The sequence below is a fragment of the Linepithema humile genome, chromosome 1 (genome assembly GCF_040581485.1).
Source record: "Linepithema humile isolate Giens D197 chromosome 1, Lhum_UNIL_v1.0, whole genome shotgun sequence".
NCBI lineage: Eukaryota > Metazoa > Arthropoda > Insecta > Hymenoptera > Formicidae > Linepithema > Linepithema humile.
Genome location: NC_090128.1, coordinates 30,750,382 through 30,767,316, shown reverse-complemented (window position 1 = coordinate 30,767,316; position 16,935 = coordinate 30,750,382). Strand labels below are relative to the sequence as shown.

The following is a 16,935-nucleotide window of genomic DNA, read 5'->3' as shown; positions in this document are numbered from 1 at the left end:
GATTTAAAATTAATCATTTGTAAAACTGTGCTTATAAATACGCGCATTTAAACTATCGCAATAGTCCAGTTTCGATAGATTTACACATAAATAAAATGTGTTTTTTAAAATAAGGTTTTAAATAATATCATTCCTAAAACTATTCCTAAAACATTACATCAAATAATGATTTTTTAAACTACATAAAATTTTCAACTACTGTGCTCGGCGCAAGATTGAAAAAACAGACAAGGCTGACTATATAAAGATCGCAATCACTTAAAGATTAATCATTGCTGCTCAGATCTTTATAAAGGTCCTTTCTATTTTCAAGTTTATTAACACACTTATTGGCGATATTGAATTTTTCAACGAACTATTTTACAATATTATGAATATTAATCAGCTCCATGAAGATACGTGAAGAATCAATTAAACTTTGGTAAACTAAATCTATTTCGGGCGAACTTTCGAAGGGATGTAAGCTATCAGTTTGCCGTCACTCGGCCGAATTTTCCTAGCAAATCTCGCGGCATTAGTTCCGGCAATCTTTCCGTCTCCCCGCGCGTTACGGCTTTCATTCACGTTTCTTGCGATGCACTCTTTCGCAACGTACTATCGATTATCGCGATTTCACGCAGCGTTTGGACGGAGCCGTCAACGTCAAGGGAGGAGGTCAACAGCGCGAGGCATTGTGCAGATGCGTCGCGGATAATAAAAGGGGTAGCTCCACCGGAGGGTTACTGAACCACTCCTGCCTGTCACGTAATACATCATTTTTTCCGGGTTACGCTCAACGGCGATACTGAGGTATTCTGAATTCTCTCGCGACGTTCATCTCGCAACATTCATCACGGCAGATAAGGGAGCTTGGACACTCCTGAAACACCAACACAGTTGGCTTATTTTCAACCGCGCGCCCGTTTTCCGCACACATACAAGCGAAATTGGCACACAACAATCGTCCTGGTCGTTAAAGATGTGTCCAGCAGTCGCAGCATTGTTGTAGCATTAATCTTCCGGGTAATTTTGTGTCATCCGTGACTCGGTACGAACTCGGCGCCCGAATTGTTTAGATATTCTGTCAGCAATTACGCGCACCGCTATATATCTTTGCATTCCTTTTGATCAAAACGTTTTCGGCAAGTTAGACACATTGCTAATTATTTGCCATTTTTTTCAACAAAGAAAAATTATAAAAATACATTATTATTAACCTATTAAGTAAGAATTTTCTGAAATAGATCAGAGGCAGGATTACGTTCTACAAATTGGTCGTTTACCCTCGCGACCGACTAAATCCAGTAAACTCCGCAGCCCAACTTCCAAAGCCAAAAGCGGAAAATTATTTTCAGACCGGCGGCTGTTGTTACTTAAGCTTTTTACATCATCGGGTCTTCGTCTGGGCAGAAGGACGCGGATTCATGGGCGGCGCGTGTATGCCGCTCAATTAGCCAGGCAACCGCGATTAGACAGAGGATAAATGTCAAACGGTGCGTGCACCCGTGACCAGTGGGGGTCTCAAAGGATTAATTATGGGCGACGGAGACGGCGGGAGAATCGCGGTGCTGTGCGTCTGCCGTCTGCGAAAATCACAACAACGCACGCACGAGCGAGCCGAGGGCGGTATATCGGGACACCGCCGGCGGTTTGTGAATCGCCAAGGCGGGTTCGCCCGACAGCCCGCGACAATTACGATCGGCGTGGGCGTAGCGTTCGAATGAAGACACGTAGGAAGCCTTAGTCGCGCCCGGGGGGGTCCGCTCCCGCTCACGAAAGCCGAGACGCGAAAGGTAGGCGTGCGGCCCACGGCGTGGGTGCGACACGAGAGAAGGAGAAAGAAAGACGCGCTGCTTTCTAAACACTATATCGATTTCGGGCCGCGACGCGGCCACACCGCCGTCCGCGGCTAAACATGAATGGCCGGGGCGACGCGGCTTAGTGTGAAACCAGACCGCATAGTGCCGGAGACTGACGTGCGGAAGTCCAGGTGAGTCGGAGGATTACTCGGTTCTTACTCCGCTTAGCCCGTGTGTGACTGGCGGATGTATTATTCGATGGTGAACCACCTAAGCTCCTCCGAGTTAAACTTATTAAATGAAGAACGCGTTTAAATGCAAATTAAAGAACGGATTCGATTATTGATACTTTCAGCTGAGGGATTTATTATTACAAAAAAACGGACTTGAGAGGAATTTTAAAGACGCAAATATAGCAGCGAATGAAAATTGTATCATGCAGAAGTTTTATTATCTTATTTTTCGTCGGTTTCATTCGGGCGATAAAAACATTTCCATTTCAATCATATGGAATCAGTCAATCAAATAGAACAAGTCGTTATTTTTCCTTATTCTTCCTCATTCTGGTAAATAATTCGATATCAATGTAATGTAAACGAGAAAAACTTCATAATGCTTCCGATCAGTATTCTCTTAAGAAATGTAAAGATATTTGTGCACTTTTTTCGCATACGAAAGAAAGAGAGAAAAAAATTAACGCTTGATGTTATCAACGCTTCACGTTATCAACTCACCAAGATGTCTACACGTGTTCGGACGATAAAGTCCATCGGCTACTAATAAGAATTAAATTAAGATAAGCGAAATTATGTCACGCATATCTATATAATCTTTCATTCATTGCATCGAGTGTTTCATAATTTGAATAATTCTACCGTTAATTAACAAGAGGAAAATCCTTTTTTCTAAAAGAAAACGCGTAGTCACGTTAAAACTACACGTACGCGTGTTTGAATATTAAAGTCCTGTTTAAAATTACTCTTCTAATAATAATCATCGAACGCGAGATACGAAAACGTCGAGAGACTAAATGCACCCACAACACGTATGCGTTTTTCTCCGCGAACGAATAACGTACTTTCGAAACTCAACATTTTCATTGCCGAACTGGATCGAAATTCCGCACAGCACCGCAAAGAGGTCATAGAAAATTCATGCACTTCCTCCAGGACACGCGAAAAGAATCGAGAGAGGAGCCAACGCCTTCGCACTCGCCTCGCGAGTTTTATCGACTCACGGATTTATCCGCGGACGTGCTCGCGTGCCGGGAGTTTCCCTTCTCGGAGCGCAATTTTGGAAAACAGACGGCGTCGAGCGAAGGCGGCACTGGACGATCCGGAGACGCCGAAGGAAGGATCAATCGCCGCGCGATATTTACATCCTCACCACCGTGCTGGGCCGAGTTCGCCGTTCCTCGTCGCCAAGTGGAACGGAACTTCGCACAAGCCCGCCAGAAGGTCACGATGTGGGTTTGTATCACTGCGAGGGAAACGCGCGGGGACGGCGAAGCGCGAGATGAGCCAACGCCTTCTCGTATTTAGCCTCCGTGATCGTTATCGACTCTCGCACAACCGATACCTGGGACGTGTCCTTAGGCGTGAGATCCTTCCGGAACGGGGCTTAAACCGAGCGAGAGCGCGAGCGGTATTAGATATATCCAGCGCTTTTCCGGTTCCTCCTTGAGGGTGGAGGCTGCTCGCGACCGTCGCGGCAACGCCTCTTCTGACACGTCAACGTTAGGTACGAGAAGTAAATAGGTAGATACGCGGAGAGAGAGAGAGAAAGAGAGAGAGAGAGAGGGAGGGAGGGAGAGAAAAAGAGAGAGAGAGAGAGAAAGAAACAGAGATGAAGAGAAAGAGAGAGAGAAAAAGAGAGAGAGAGAGCAGGTCACGGTTAGAGGTACGCGTCGCTCCTCGTCGCCGCTCCTCCGGTCGCGAGACGTTCACGGGGAAAACGCGAAAAAGCGGAAGCGGACGGAGAGGTGCGACTCCGCCTAGTCGCGCGCGCGAGAGGCACCTCACCCTGGGTAAACACACTGCGGGATGCACCACTACCACCACTACCACCACCACCACTACCACCGCCGCCGCCGCCGCCGCCGCCACCATCAGCGGCACCACTACAACCACCACCATCACCAGAGCGGCACCGATGTGTGTACGATCAACGCCCCGCGCCACCCACCTCCTCGCCACGACGGAAGGGAGAGGAAGCGTTTCTCTCCTGCGTTTCCCTGCGTTTCCCGGCTTCCAAACGTACTCTTCCAACCTAGTTTCTCTCCCTTTTTTTCTCGCGACGTTCTCTCTCTCGCTCTCTCTCTCTCTCTCTCTCTCTCTCTAACTCTGTCCTCTACGTACCGCGTACCTTTTTCTCTTCCGACATCCGGCTATCGCAACCCTTATTCACCCGTCTCGACACGCCTTTCGCCCCGTCCGCATGACGATGACTCACACTCACCGACCCGGCGACGCTCTCCCGCCTCGGCTTCCTCGGCGCGCTCGGCGGAGCTAAACTGGCGCCTCGGCGGCGGGCCTCCCGGTGAGCAAGCGGGCGCACGGCCGTGTGCGTGCGGGCGGGCGCCGCGAGCGACGGTTCTCGCGACAGCACCACCGCGGGTGAGGAAGGACAAACGGAGTGTACAAGTCGGAGGGATGCTGAAAGCGTCGCGCGCGAGAGTCAGGGAGGGGGTCGTGGGCGGCGGCAGCGGCGGCGACGACGACGACGGCGACGACGACGAGTAAGGGTTAGAGGGTGGCGGGGATAGAGTTACGTAGCGATAGTTTAAAGGAGAGGGAGACGATTCGGGGGGGGGGGGGTTTGGGATAAGACACGGTATCCACCCTGTTTTTAGAGAGAGAGAGATAAATAGAGAGAGAGAGAGAGAGAGAGAGACAGAACGAGAGATTCTCTCGCGAGACCCACCGGGACAAGACGCGACGAACGATCGGCGAACTACCCGGGTGCCGTTCTCGACGGCACCCTCGCTGCTGTTGCCGCTGCTGCTCCGCGCTGCCTCGCCGTCCGCTGCTCGTTGCTCCTCCGCCGTGACTAGCGACGGGGCCGCACAAGCCTCGCCGTGCGATCACGCTTCCGGTCTTTCGCGGGAAATCCTCGCGGACGACGTAGCCATGGATACTGCAGGATCCGGCAGGGAGAGGCGACTGCCCCGTCGCGCGCGCACCCCGTCGCCCCTCCCGCCCTTCGGCGCCCCCTCCGCCTGCCCAACCGCCGCCTACCCTTCTACCTCCGCCGCGATGCGCGTCCTACGACCGAAAATGTCAATATCCTCTCTCGCGCTGCGCCCGCGATGCGCTCCCTCTCCCTCCCCCCCCCCGTCGCGCTCCCCCCTGCCACGCCGGTGCGGCCCGCTATACGCACCCTCCGCTGTGCCGCTCCCGTCGCTCTCTCAATCCTCCCCTCTCCTCCCGCTACCCCGCGTTAACCCCTTTTCCTATCGTCGTCCGCTCGCTCTTTCTCTCCGTTCGTCTTCGCTTCCCCGCGGCGATCTTCGCCGCTTTCTCTCTCTCTCTTTCATTTCCCTTGCACCGCCGAGACCATCCCGTACTGACTCAGGGGTGAAACTGTGACTATCGGTGCCCGCCCGACTACGTGAAGTTTTTGTCGATAACAGTAAAAACAGATCCGCGGTGGGAAAATATTTTGTCGCATATCAACGTTTCACTGCGGACCGGAAATAAACCGTCTAATTTGCGGAGATATGTTTTGCGCGGATTTCCAATAGCCCCCTTTAAACACCCCGCCCGCGCCCTTTCGCATCACCGCCCTTGCCGTCGCTCTCTCGCTCTCTCGCTCGTTCCGCTTTTTCCTCGCCCTCAAACTCGGAACAATTTTCTCCGTCCCTTCCTCGCGAATCGAGCAGATCGTGACAAGAGAGTAAACTTTTTACAGAAATTTACTCTTCCTCCTGTCCCCCCCTTTTTTTTTTATCCTTTCTATACACTTCACACACTCTCCCTACCTCGTCGTGGACGCGCAAGGGTTTCGTCCGACCGATCCTGCTTACCATAAACACGGAGGGGATGATCGACGTTTTCGCCATCGTCGTTGTCGTCATCATCGTCACCCCGACATCGTCATCGTCGACACACCGGAGCATAGCCATAGCGATCGGCAATCGATGCGAGGCACGCGCGCAGTAAGCCGCGTGCTTATCCGAAGAGGTTCGCGCGCTCTCGCATCCGAGACTCGCGCATACCGCGTATGCGTCGATTTCTATATTGCCGCTTAATTGCCTAATACTATGCAATCTGTTATACACTTATATGACTTTAACTCGCAATATGTACGATTTCACAATTTCTTTTAATGTTTATCTGTTCCTTACAGAATTTTTTCTTTGCGTTTCTCGCGATATTAATCACTTATTGTGATTAAGCCTGAGACTATTGTTATCTTAACTTATTGTAAAAAATATTGTCTGCGTCGATATTTCGCAAAAAAAGACGTATAAATAAATAATGTTCAAGCCGCACGCCTAACAAAAGCGCGGCATTTCTGACTAGAAATGATCCTTTTCTACTTATAAATTCAATTATTTTTTTTATCTCGAGACAGGCGTTATCTAGTGGTAATGTTCTGCATTTCGTTCGGCCAACATTTTACGCGGCCGATAAAGTAGAACATGAACCAATATAAACACAAATTTAACCTAAAACGTGTGTTTATAGTCGATTCTCTCAAGTATCATTTAATGTGAACATATTTGACATCTGCGAAGAGATTTTTAAAGAAATGATGCAGAAAACGATTCTCAGATTAAAATGCACTGTGCGATTAAAGCAGCGTTTTTTGTCAACCATGTCGAAGGAAAATACGGATGACAAGATGCAAGCTTGGCAGATACATTCATATAACGGATTAAATGATTTAAAACTCTCTAACGTCAGAATACCAGTGATCACAAATCCAACAGACGTCCTAGTAAAAGTTGAGGCTGCCAGTGTGAATCCCATCGATGTTGCAATGACGAGTATTCTATCCTTGATCGCATATATGCATCTCCTGTCTTGAAAGTGGCATGTAAAATTTGAAGTAATCATACATAAAATGATGAGAAAAATATTATTTTCCATACGCTTAGTTCTCTCGGATGTAATATTTGATATTGAAGATGCATAGAGTGTAATAAATATATACAAATTGTATAAATATCAAAGTCAACGTTATATCTATGCTAATTAAAAATTCTTTGCTCATGCCACTTTTGCAAAAGACTCATATAATAATGCAATTATTATAAAACATGTGTTCACAGGTGGCTATGGTACAACTGTTCTGAATTTGATGCGCAAGATGAAACATTTAAATTATAGAACATACGAAGAATTGGAGTTACCATTGATATTAGGCAGAGATTTTGCAGGAGTGATTGTATCAAAGGGTCACGGTGTCGGCGATAGGCTGAAGTTAGGTGAGAAAGTCTGGGGAGTAGTTCCAGTGGAGCAACAGGGCTGTCATGCAAATTATATCGTAGTTAATAACAACTTAGTAAGACACATTTTATTCTTAAAATATTAAATACCTAATGAAATTTATTCTGCCATTATATTAAACAATATTCGCTGTTGTTTTTCACAAGGTAAATCCACGTCCCCAGAAATTGTCTCATACTGAAGCTGCAAGTATTTTATATGCTGGATTGACTGCATGGTCTGCATTATGGATTACTGGAGGATTAGCGTATAAAACGGCAATTGTTACGAGAATGAATAGGCGCGTGCTGATCATAGGAGGCTCGGGAGGAGTTGGAACTTTGGCCATACAGTTACTGAAAGCTTGGAATATGCATGTATGTAATTGAACATATATTACATTAAACTTTACTAACCTTATATAACAAAAGCATAAAAATTAAATTTCTTTAGGTAATCACCACCTGCAGCAGTGATGCTGTAGATATGCTGTTAAACTTGGGTGCCAATGAAGTCATTGATTATAAGCAAGATGACGCTGATGCAAAAATCACTTCGGAAGGACCGTATGTAATCTCGTATCTAAAATATATTTTATTTATGCGTAATTATTATAAACATTACATTTGTAAATAGATACGACATAATCTTGGATTGTGCTAATCAAGGACCAGAGCACGTCAAAATGAAAGGATATCCGCATAATACTTATATAGCATTAAATTCACCTCTGTTAAAAAATATTGACCAGCATGGGTTGGTTGTTGGAATGATAAAAAATGTTGAGAATCTTTTGAAGCTTAATATTCCGAGAGCGGAAAACAAAAGTTGCGTTAAGTGGGGATTCTTTGTACCTTCCCAGGTGGGAATTAACGTTCTCCAAAATTTTGTGGAAAACGAAAAAGTTTGTATTAGCATCTAGAAATTTTTAAGATAAATATTCTTGCTAACAGTTCTGTGATTAGTTTATATCTTTTATATTATGCTTTATTACAGATCGTACCTGTTGTTCAACAAGTGTATCCTTTTCAAGATTTACCACTAGCGTATGAAAGGATAAAGCAAGGCCATTTAAGAGGTAAACTAGTCATTGACATGGGATAGCAGCTTGCTATACATCAAGTTAAATATGTATAGTTTTATTAATATTAATATCTGTTTTGAAAAAGATATAGTATTTACAATAAATGATTCTAAGTTTATCCTATATAATATTTGCAGTGTTTGTCATATTTTTCGCATCCTGCATTATATCACTACCAAAGACTTTGTCCGTAACTTCCACCCAACAATCCGTTGCAAATTCTGTAGCTCTTTCTGCGCCTTCTTTTAAAATTTCGTCCAAATAGCTAGGTTCTTTGATTAATTCTAATATATCCTTGCGAATTGGAGTTATTTTTTCTATGACCACATCAGCTACTACCAATTTATACCTGTATTTAAATCGAGAATGTAGTCTTAAGTCAATATAATCATAACATATTTATTTGCAAAAATTTTGGAAACTATTTTTTTAATAAATATTATATAATAAAATAATTGTAGCCTACTTACTGTCCTGTATTTAAACCTACAGCTTCCTTACATATTTCCTCCGGCGTCTTTCCAGTAAACAGAGAGTGTATATTGATCAAATTAGACACTCCCGGTCGATTGTCTGATTCGTAAGTCACTTCTGAAGTAAAGTCAGTCACAGCCTTTTTCACTTTTTCCAATAGTACATCTGGTTCATCCAAGAGACTTATTCTCGACTTGGGATCACTATGCGATTTTGACATTTTTTTCACAGGCTCCCGTAAAGATTTGATCCTCTGACTTGGACCATCTGAAACATTTGTCGGTACATTTTCAAAATTTAAATTGAATTATGAAATTACTATTTCAAATGGCTTACCACCAATAAGAGTATGTGGTATTGGAAATGTTTGTCCAAATTTTTTGTTAAATATTTGTGCTAAATCCTGTGCCAATTGTACATGCTGGACTTGGTCTTGGCCGACTGGAACATGTGTTGCTCTGAAAAAGGAATCTTCATATAAAATGCTTCTTATAAAAAAGCGTCGTTCAACATTTTATCTCAAAATACTTACTTGTACAATAATATATCAGCTGCCTGCAGAACAGGATAGATATACAAGCCTAAGGGAACATTCTTCAAAAATTCACTCTTTTCTTTGAATTGTGGTAAATGTGCTAGCCTAGCCATGGTTGTGATAGTACCTAAAATCCAGCACAATTCTGCATGCATCGGCACTTTAGATTGTTGAAAAAGTATGCTTCTTTTAAAGTCCACACCACAAGCTACAAGTGTCGCCGTCATTAATAGAGTATTTTCTCTCAATTTCTTTGGATCCTGCAGAAATCATGTTTTCAGTAAACAGCGTCAATAATATCACAGAGCTACAATATCCTATATTCTTACTTGTGGCAAAGTGATAGAATGCAAATCCACTATGCTGCACAGAACTTCTTCGCCAGAATTTTGCAACTCTACCCATCTCTGAATAGCACCAAAGTAATTCCCCAAATGTACACTTCCTGTAGGCTGAATTCCAGAGAATATCCTCTTTGGATATTTGTTCTGTATCACCTACAAAAAATAATATATACGTACGGTAAAGATATCATTATAATCTTTTCAAAAATTTAAATAATAAATAAAAGAAAATAATACAATAAATGAAACTTTCTCTAAAATATGATAATAAGTAATGTTTTGAACATATTTATGTAATTAATTAAATTCGAAATTATTTAAAGATAATTGAAGAGAAAATTGAGGTTAGAGTAAAACATGATCAAACTTTATGGCTATATTCTCTGATCCTGATCTTCTTATGCTTTGCGGTTCGAATCCTTTCCGAACAAGTAATACTTCTTAATATTTTTAACATAGTTCGAATAAATACTAATTTATTAATGCAAAATGTGAGGTTAGATTTTACGTCTAGTTTATTGACATTAAAACACATGTGGAGCACATGCGCCACAGTTTGCATGCAGTGAATACAAGCAACTCAAATTTCAGCCAATCATAAATGATCTTTTAAATTCGATATCTAAACACATATTGTAACAAATATTAAAAATAAATGTTTTTTTAATAATTAGATTGCACAGAAAGCAATAAATTTCATTTCTATTTTTTGTCAAAATATACGAAAAATTTAAATATTTTTCGAATCATTAAAATGTTTAAAAGTTATCATTTTTAATAACATGCTTTTAGTTGTAGAAAATAACATGCTTTTAGTTGTAGAAAACATAATATGTAATTAATTTCATTTTTAAGAATTAAGAACAAAATTTTTGTAGATAATATATATAATTAATAAGCGTCAATCACTCCTTTTATTATTGTATTTGAATTGTTTCAAAATGTAATGTAAATTATTGTCCTATTATTGGCAACAATTATTGTCCCTCTTTATTTTACAAACTTCATATTTATCATAGAATGATCTCATTTTCTATATTGCTTAGTAACAAAGACATATTCGAAATCATGGCTTCTATCGTAAAAATATTTAACATTACTATACCGCAAAAAAATAATCTGTCTTGTGCAATTTGCAGGATTGTTAATACCGAAAATGATCCCTTGATGTATTCCAAATTTCATGCAAAGAAGCTCAAGTGTCGGTAAGTATCGATTATTGAAAAACACCGCAGCATACAATTACAAATTCCATTCGACATTTTGCATATGCGAGTTAGAACGCAAAACTGCTAAAAATTAAGTTTGTAAGACATTCTCGTTATTCTAAACGCTTCTTCTGTTTCCTTTTACATTGCTTTTAGACAATTTCTCCAAGAAACTCCTCAGGCAATGGCTGCTCCAGTAGTTAATCGGAAAATACTCGAGTCTGGTGGTTCTATATACATTATCGTCGTGAAAGACCTTTTTGAAAACTACACTTTCCAAGACCATTGCGACTCATTAAACATACAGGTGGTACGTAACCGAGAGATACAATTTAACAATCTGCAACTTCAAATTCTGCAAAGATAAATTTTGCGCGAGAAATAATTAATACTGTTTGTTCATCCCGACACGGAAAATTATACAGATGGATTTGCTGGATCCCATTCCGACTTACATTTATAAAGCGTGTCTTCTTTATACCATGGAATATAAATTGGCGCCACAGTGGAATAAGGTCGGATTGTACCTCGCTGAAGGACCAGATTTTCTTAGCTCGGCAGGAAGTATCAACGCCATAACGTTAAATATTAAAGAAATTCGTGGTATAATTGACTACAAACTCATATGCAAAAGCTTCTAAGATATATGGAATGACTTGCACTTCAGAGATAACTATAGTACAGAAATATATTGTAGATAACAGTGCTCGGATTCACGTAGAAGCTGTAAATCTTAAAATACCATTCTTAAGACTGAATACAGCACGTCCTTTACAACATGATTTACAGCCACCAGTACGTGTTTTACCAAGGTAAAATATAAGAAAATTATAATATTGAACTGAATCACTGTTGAAAAATCCAAAAGTTTTGCGAATTGCGTTTTCAATTAATCGTTTAAATTTGCAGTTACTGCATTTAATAATTCTGTGAATAACTATTTCTAGTATGAAAATGGCAAATGTGTTGCGTATATCGAAAATAATTAAGGAAAAGTATTTGTTCAAGGATTATGAGGACGTACGTGCATATTGGAAAAATATGGTCTGAATAATTAATTAATTAATTAATTAATCGACAGAATTAGTATTACATTCTAAAAACTAATACCGAACAAAAAATATTGTAAACTATAAAAACAATAATTTATTTCTTTATTTTAGCACGGCTATATATTGCCAGATTACAAGGAAGGACTCTTATTTTACGATATCGAATTTTTCTACTTTAAATCAAACATTTTTCTGTATCCTGAAACATGTTTAGCTTCAGGACCTTTAAAAATTCTTCCGCTTACGACAGATCCTGTATCTATAATCTATAAATTTGTGGGAGATGTAAAAGGAAGAGTCGTCAAATTATGCGGACAGCAGCTGGATATCTGTCCGGAAGTGAGATAACGAATTACACACATCATCTTATTGCATCTATTTTTACTTTTATTAAGCTATTGATTTCGATAAAATTTGGAGCACTCAACTCTTTTTAGCTTAAATTAGCATATTATGTGAAAAATAAAATTTAATTGCAATTATTTTAATTATTATTACTGCTTATATAAATAAATAGTGAACAATTAAGAAACATTGTCTTATATTAGTTATAAAAAATTAATTATTTTTAAATCAGTTCTCGCTCCAAAATTAAATCACCGACTGATATATTTGATCATTTTATTCGCATTGTAATTTATGACTTGCTTTGCAGAACACATATCAAGCAACTGTTCTAGCTTATACACCGGCATCGAGAATCGCTGGATTTTCAACCTGCGATACGGGATATGGCACGCAATCGAGGAGAACGAGTCGTACGACGCATTTGTCTCGAATGCCTGATACATGTGACATCCCCACGAAACGAACGCGATTATCGTTATCAAACATTGACGATTATCTTACATGCAAAAGCGAAATCGACGATTTCGACTTCACAATCGGCCCGGCGCGGTGTTCCACAAGCAATTTTAAACCGTTAAAAATTGCTGACAAATGTTCGGCAATGTTATGCGACGGAGATAGTGTCGCGACCAGTGAATCAATTGTACAGAGAGATAAAAACAAGTCGCATTATTTTGAGCAGAAAAAAAAAGAAATCGAGAATAAATCGTCTATGGTAAATATGGTATACATATATGATTTTTCACATAACAATCATGAAAGAGTTGTTGAAGAAAATAATGTTATGTTGAAGGAGCTGTCGGGCAAAGAAGGAAAGCCTTGCAAGCTAAATCTGAAGGAAAAATTGTTAAGGAACTTCTAGAGAAAGTATTCCCGTGAATTATTCCTGTTTCAATAACAATTATTATTTCTCTTAAAACATAATTCATTTTTTTGTAAGCTCATTTCTTTTTTTTGTAAGTTCATTTCTAGTAGAAAAAAATTAACTATCACAATCATAATAAAATAATGAATTAACATTAGAAATTAAATTAAAATTATTTTAAGCTACAAGTTATTTATCTTAGAACACAAGTAAAAGTAACAACGTTTTAAACCTTTCTCATTTAAGTAGTAACAAAGTATACTCGCTTCGATTAGTGAATAAACAGTATTAAATATTAGTATGTTTTACGATTTTTATATTCCTCTATGCCTTCTAGTATAGCACGTCTGTCTTTCTCGCTCTCGATACCAATTTCTATCAAATCTTTATCCGTGAGTGTTAAAAATAGATCGATGTCCACCTAGGATAAAAAAAAAGAAACGAATTTTGTGCAATCTGGTCGCAATCGATATTGGAGTTGTCAATTTCGAGTTAATTGGAGCAACAGTCGATTTGCGTTACAATCTGACGACAATTTTGTATATTATTTGTTTATTTTAGCACGTATTCCGCACAAACGATACTCACTTCTTGTTCGAGAAACACAGAGATATATTGGCTGAAGCCGAAGCGTCTCAGTATCATAATCATTTTGGTCTGTTGCCAATTCAAAAGCATCCCTTTCGGTGGCGTGGTGCAGCGCGGTGGCGTCGGGGTATTCTCACCATACACGTTCTCCTCGTTAATGTCCGGTGGCACGTGGGGCGACTTGAGAGGGCTGAATTCGGGCGTGAACTCGACAGTGGTGTTAGATTCGTTTGAGAATTTCTTCAAGCCCAGATCCAAAGGTCGTAGCGACCTGCGAAAATCCAATTTGTTTTATCACATACTTTCGACTATTTTTAAAGAATTGAATTACATATTTGTAATATTTAAAAAATGCTTCAAAAATATTGAATTGATATAAAAAAAAAAGGTTAAATGGTTTAATCATTCCGTAAATAATGGCGTAATTCATCATTATTAATTTACTTTTGTGATAAAGCCGGAGGTGATTTAAGTTGGTACTCGCTCGTTACGGAATACTTCTCCAAATCACTTTTCGCTGCTCCGTTATTTGCATCTTTTTCCGGGAAAAATATATTCGATCTCTTCGCAAGATTTATATTTGTAAAATAAACATTTGGGGATAATGCAAAAGTGTCGTATGTCAAGTTCGGCGATAGCAAATCTTGCTTATTAGATTTCGGAGGTATAGATAACAAGTTCAGGATGGATATATGTTTTCTCTTCCTGTCATTTTTTAAAACCGATTTCGAAGATTCTCCCGTCACATCGTCGTTGCTTTGCCCGCTTATTACTTGGATGTTATCCGACGTATCCTTCCAATAGTCGTCCGTGGCCAAATATTCTTCCGCCAGAATGACTATTTCCGGTACTGTAGAGCGTCTCATCATGATGCGAGTATAGTTATCTGCGTTTAATATACAAATTTATTCTTCCAACTGTAGCTCCATTGCGTTCTTCACGTTTAAATCAATGAATAGTAACGAAAAAAGAAAAAAAAAAGACATTGCTTTGAATCTTGTGACGCGAAGTAACGTTGTCTTACTAGCAGTTGAAAGCGGCATGCCCAATTCCAACAATCTAAAAAACAACTCTTTGTCGTTCTTCGTGGCAGCCACACACAACGGAGTTATGTCATCATTAGCTGCGTTTGCCAACGCGTCCGGGTAGGCGTTGTACACCGTTTCGAACATCTCCTTGCTGATCGCAGCAGCCAGGCCAAGCACCGACATACCTACAACAAATTAAAAACGAGTTATATTTATTCGCTTCAAAGTAGCGCGATATTATCTTGTCGGTTTCTTCTCAAAACTATTATTTAGTGGTAGCAATGTTCTTGCAATTTATAAATAAAACGGTTCTTGTAATTTTTTTTTTCGAAATAATCTACTATAAAATTCCAATTTAGAAATTCTTATGTAAATATGTTCTAAAAATAAAGTTTTTATAACGAGTTTGCACTTTTTTTACCAAGATAAGTTGCATCGTCAATGTTGGCGTTCTTCTCTAAAAGCATTTTCACAGTGTCGATATTTCCGTTACGAATCGCTTGCATTAGTGGGCTCCAGCCAAATTTGTTTTTCCTGTCTATGACAAGGCGATTCTTTTTCTGGCTCAAAATTTCCTTCACAATCCTGAAGCAATCATTCGCTGCGCTTATGTGCAATAAATTTTCACCGTAGCTATTCACAGCGTTTAAGGTGTATCCTTCAAGAGTTTTTTCTATATTATTTATTATATAAATAATGTACGTTTTGTAGAGTTTAACGAAATACATATACAATGAACAATTATATTTGCAACGTTACCTTGCTCTTGCATCGCCGTAATTACTTGCGCTTCCACTTCTTCTTTTTTGACATTATCGTGCGATTTTATATTTAACATTATTTCTGCTTCAACTTATTATGTGTATTAAAACTTATTTATCAATTAAATTTATAACTCACTTTGACGTTAACGTTTGATAATATTATTATTATTCATTCATATTGAGATTGTCCATATTATGTTCACTAAACTTGGTCTATTTTATTTAAATATCATATACATTATTATAACTCTTAGACATCTTGGAAACAGTTCTGACTTCGTTAACCTTTCAAATAATACTGTATCATGTAACATGCTGCTGTATTGGATATTATTGTTTGGCAATACGACCTGGTGACTTGGCAAGTATTTTCCTTCTTTTTTTTCACGCATATTTGGTTTACAGGATAAGGCGATAAATAGAGATCATTGGATATTTACAATTTTGTTTTGCCTCTGTCCTAAATTTAACAAGAAATAAATTTAGAATATGTTAATACGCAGCCGAATTTTCATCAAATCGGTTAATAAACTTTATATTCATTCAAAGAATTTTAATTGTATTACGAAAATATCGGAAATACCTTTGTTTAATTCACCTTTTAATAGCTTTTTTTGCAACAGAGATTTAGCAACAAACACTATACAACATATTGGTTAGTATCGTCTGTTCCTATTTTGCAAAGCCTGCAAATATAACAGATTGATGACAGGATAAAGCAAATCTTAAAATACCAGAGACATAAAGAGGATAAACCTGCGAGCCGTATCACAATAAATACACCTTATTAGTTTGATAATTTGATAACTGACTTTTTATTGAAGCTGCCGAGTGACACCTGATGAACAATAGCCATCTAATGATGTAATCATTCACAGTAGCCGAATACATATTTCACTTTCTATCACTTTCTACTGTCACCTACTGTTCGTCAATCGCGCTTCAATGACTTGGTGACATCACTCGTTGCCGCTAGATGACATTTGTTGTCCGTCAATTTTGGCAGTTCGAATAAAATCGCATTTATTGTGCGTATCAGTTGTCGGTGTAGCGAGAAATCGACGTATTTATCATGTTTCACGCCTTTCTGCTCTTTAATTTATATTTAATTGATATTTTAGAATCTATTTAAAATGTAATTTTTTCAGGAGTCATAAATCATCCATAACGCGATAATAATTGATTTATTCGGGACGATAACAGTGTTGTTTGCAAGATAAGCTTAAACACTTGAAAAAATATATCACAGACATCATAAATATGTATAAAGAGATAAACGATAGAAAATTTAATAGAAATAGAAATATAAAATAAAAGTACAATGTTTCCAGAGCACATTATTACACATAAATGTGTGTATTTATAGACACGCTTTTCGCAGCTTCTCATTTTTAGAAAATGCGGGCGCATTAATTAGAAATACAGTTAATGAGAT

The 16,935-nt window shown here is 39.4% G+C and overlaps 4 protein-coding genes across 32 annotated transcripts in view; 2 read left to right on the top strand and 2 right to left on the bottom strand.

Moving 5' to 3' along the window:
* The window catches only part of sif (still life), a 46,683-nt gene extending 40,404 nt beyond the window's left edge, over nt 1–6,279 (bottom strand). For 8 of the 21 annotated variants that reach the window (XM_067346907.1, XM_067346915.1, XM_067346918.1 and 5 more), the window contains exon 1: nt 4,143–4,602. The gene's annotated coding sequence lies outside the window, so the exon portion shown is untranslated. The other 13 variants (XM_067346924.1, XM_067346925.1, XM_067346926.1 and 10 more) reach the window with 10 other exon arrangements.
* A 119-nt stretch (nt 6,280–6,398) lies between these two features.
* Nucleotides 6,399–8,422, top strand: LOC105677905 (reticulon-4-interacting protein 1, mitochondrial). The gene is made up of 6 exons (XM_012376789.2): nt 6,399–6,768; nt 7,054–7,286; nt 7,378–7,587; nt 7,664–7,776; nt 7,847–8,114; nt 8,207–8,422. Exons 1-6 carry the CDS (start codon nt 6,531–6,533, stop codon nt 8,312–8,314), a joined length of 1,170 nt encoding a protein of 389 aa, XP_012232212.1. The 5' UTR covers nt 6,399–6,530; the 3' UTR covers nt 8,315–8,422.
* On the bottom strand, nt 8,334–16,924 carry TrpRS-m (Tryptophanyl-tRNA synthetase, mitochondrial). 9 transcript variants are annotated; one of them, XM_067346935.1, is made up of 12 exons: nt 16,257–16,924; nt 16,084–16,186; nt 15,496–15,960; nt 15,158–15,409; nt 14,733–14,921; nt 14,153–14,594; nt 13,709–13,979; nt 9,633–9,800; nt 9,301–9,563; nt 9,105–9,226; nt 8,765–9,035; nt 8,334–8,643 (listed from the first exon to the last, which is right to left on the bottom strand). In XM_067346935.1, the coding sequence occupies exons 3-12, from the start codon at nt 15,572–15,574 to the stop codon at nt 8,415–8,417; spliced, it is 2,286 nt and encodes a 761-aa protein (XP_067203036.1). In that variant the 5' UTR covers nt 15,575–15,960; nt 16,084–16,186; nt 16,257–16,924; the 3' UTR covers nt 8,334–8,414. The 9 variants fall into 9 exon arrangements, with proteins under 9 accessions (XP_067203036.1, XP_067203039.1, XP_067203038.1 ...); XM_067346938.1 differs by having other exon boundaries at nt 16,099–16,186; XM_067346937.1 differs by having other exon boundaries at nt 16,284–16,924.
* On the top strand, nt 10,618–13,513 carry LOC105677930 (uncharacterized protein C18orf63-like). Its single transcript, XM_012376838.2, has 8 exons — nt 10,618–10,852; nt 11,012–11,165; nt 11,281–11,458; nt 11,553–11,667; nt 11,803–11,899; nt 12,019–12,246; nt 12,563–12,970; nt 13,049–13,513. Exons 1-8 carry the CDS (start codon nt 10,668–10,670, stop codon nt 13,115–13,117), a joined length of 1,434 nt encoding a protein of 477 aa, XP_012232261.2. The 5' UTR covers nt 10,618–10,667; the 3' UTR covers nt 13,118–13,513.
* Nucleotides 16,925–16,935: the final 11 nt, after the last annotated feature.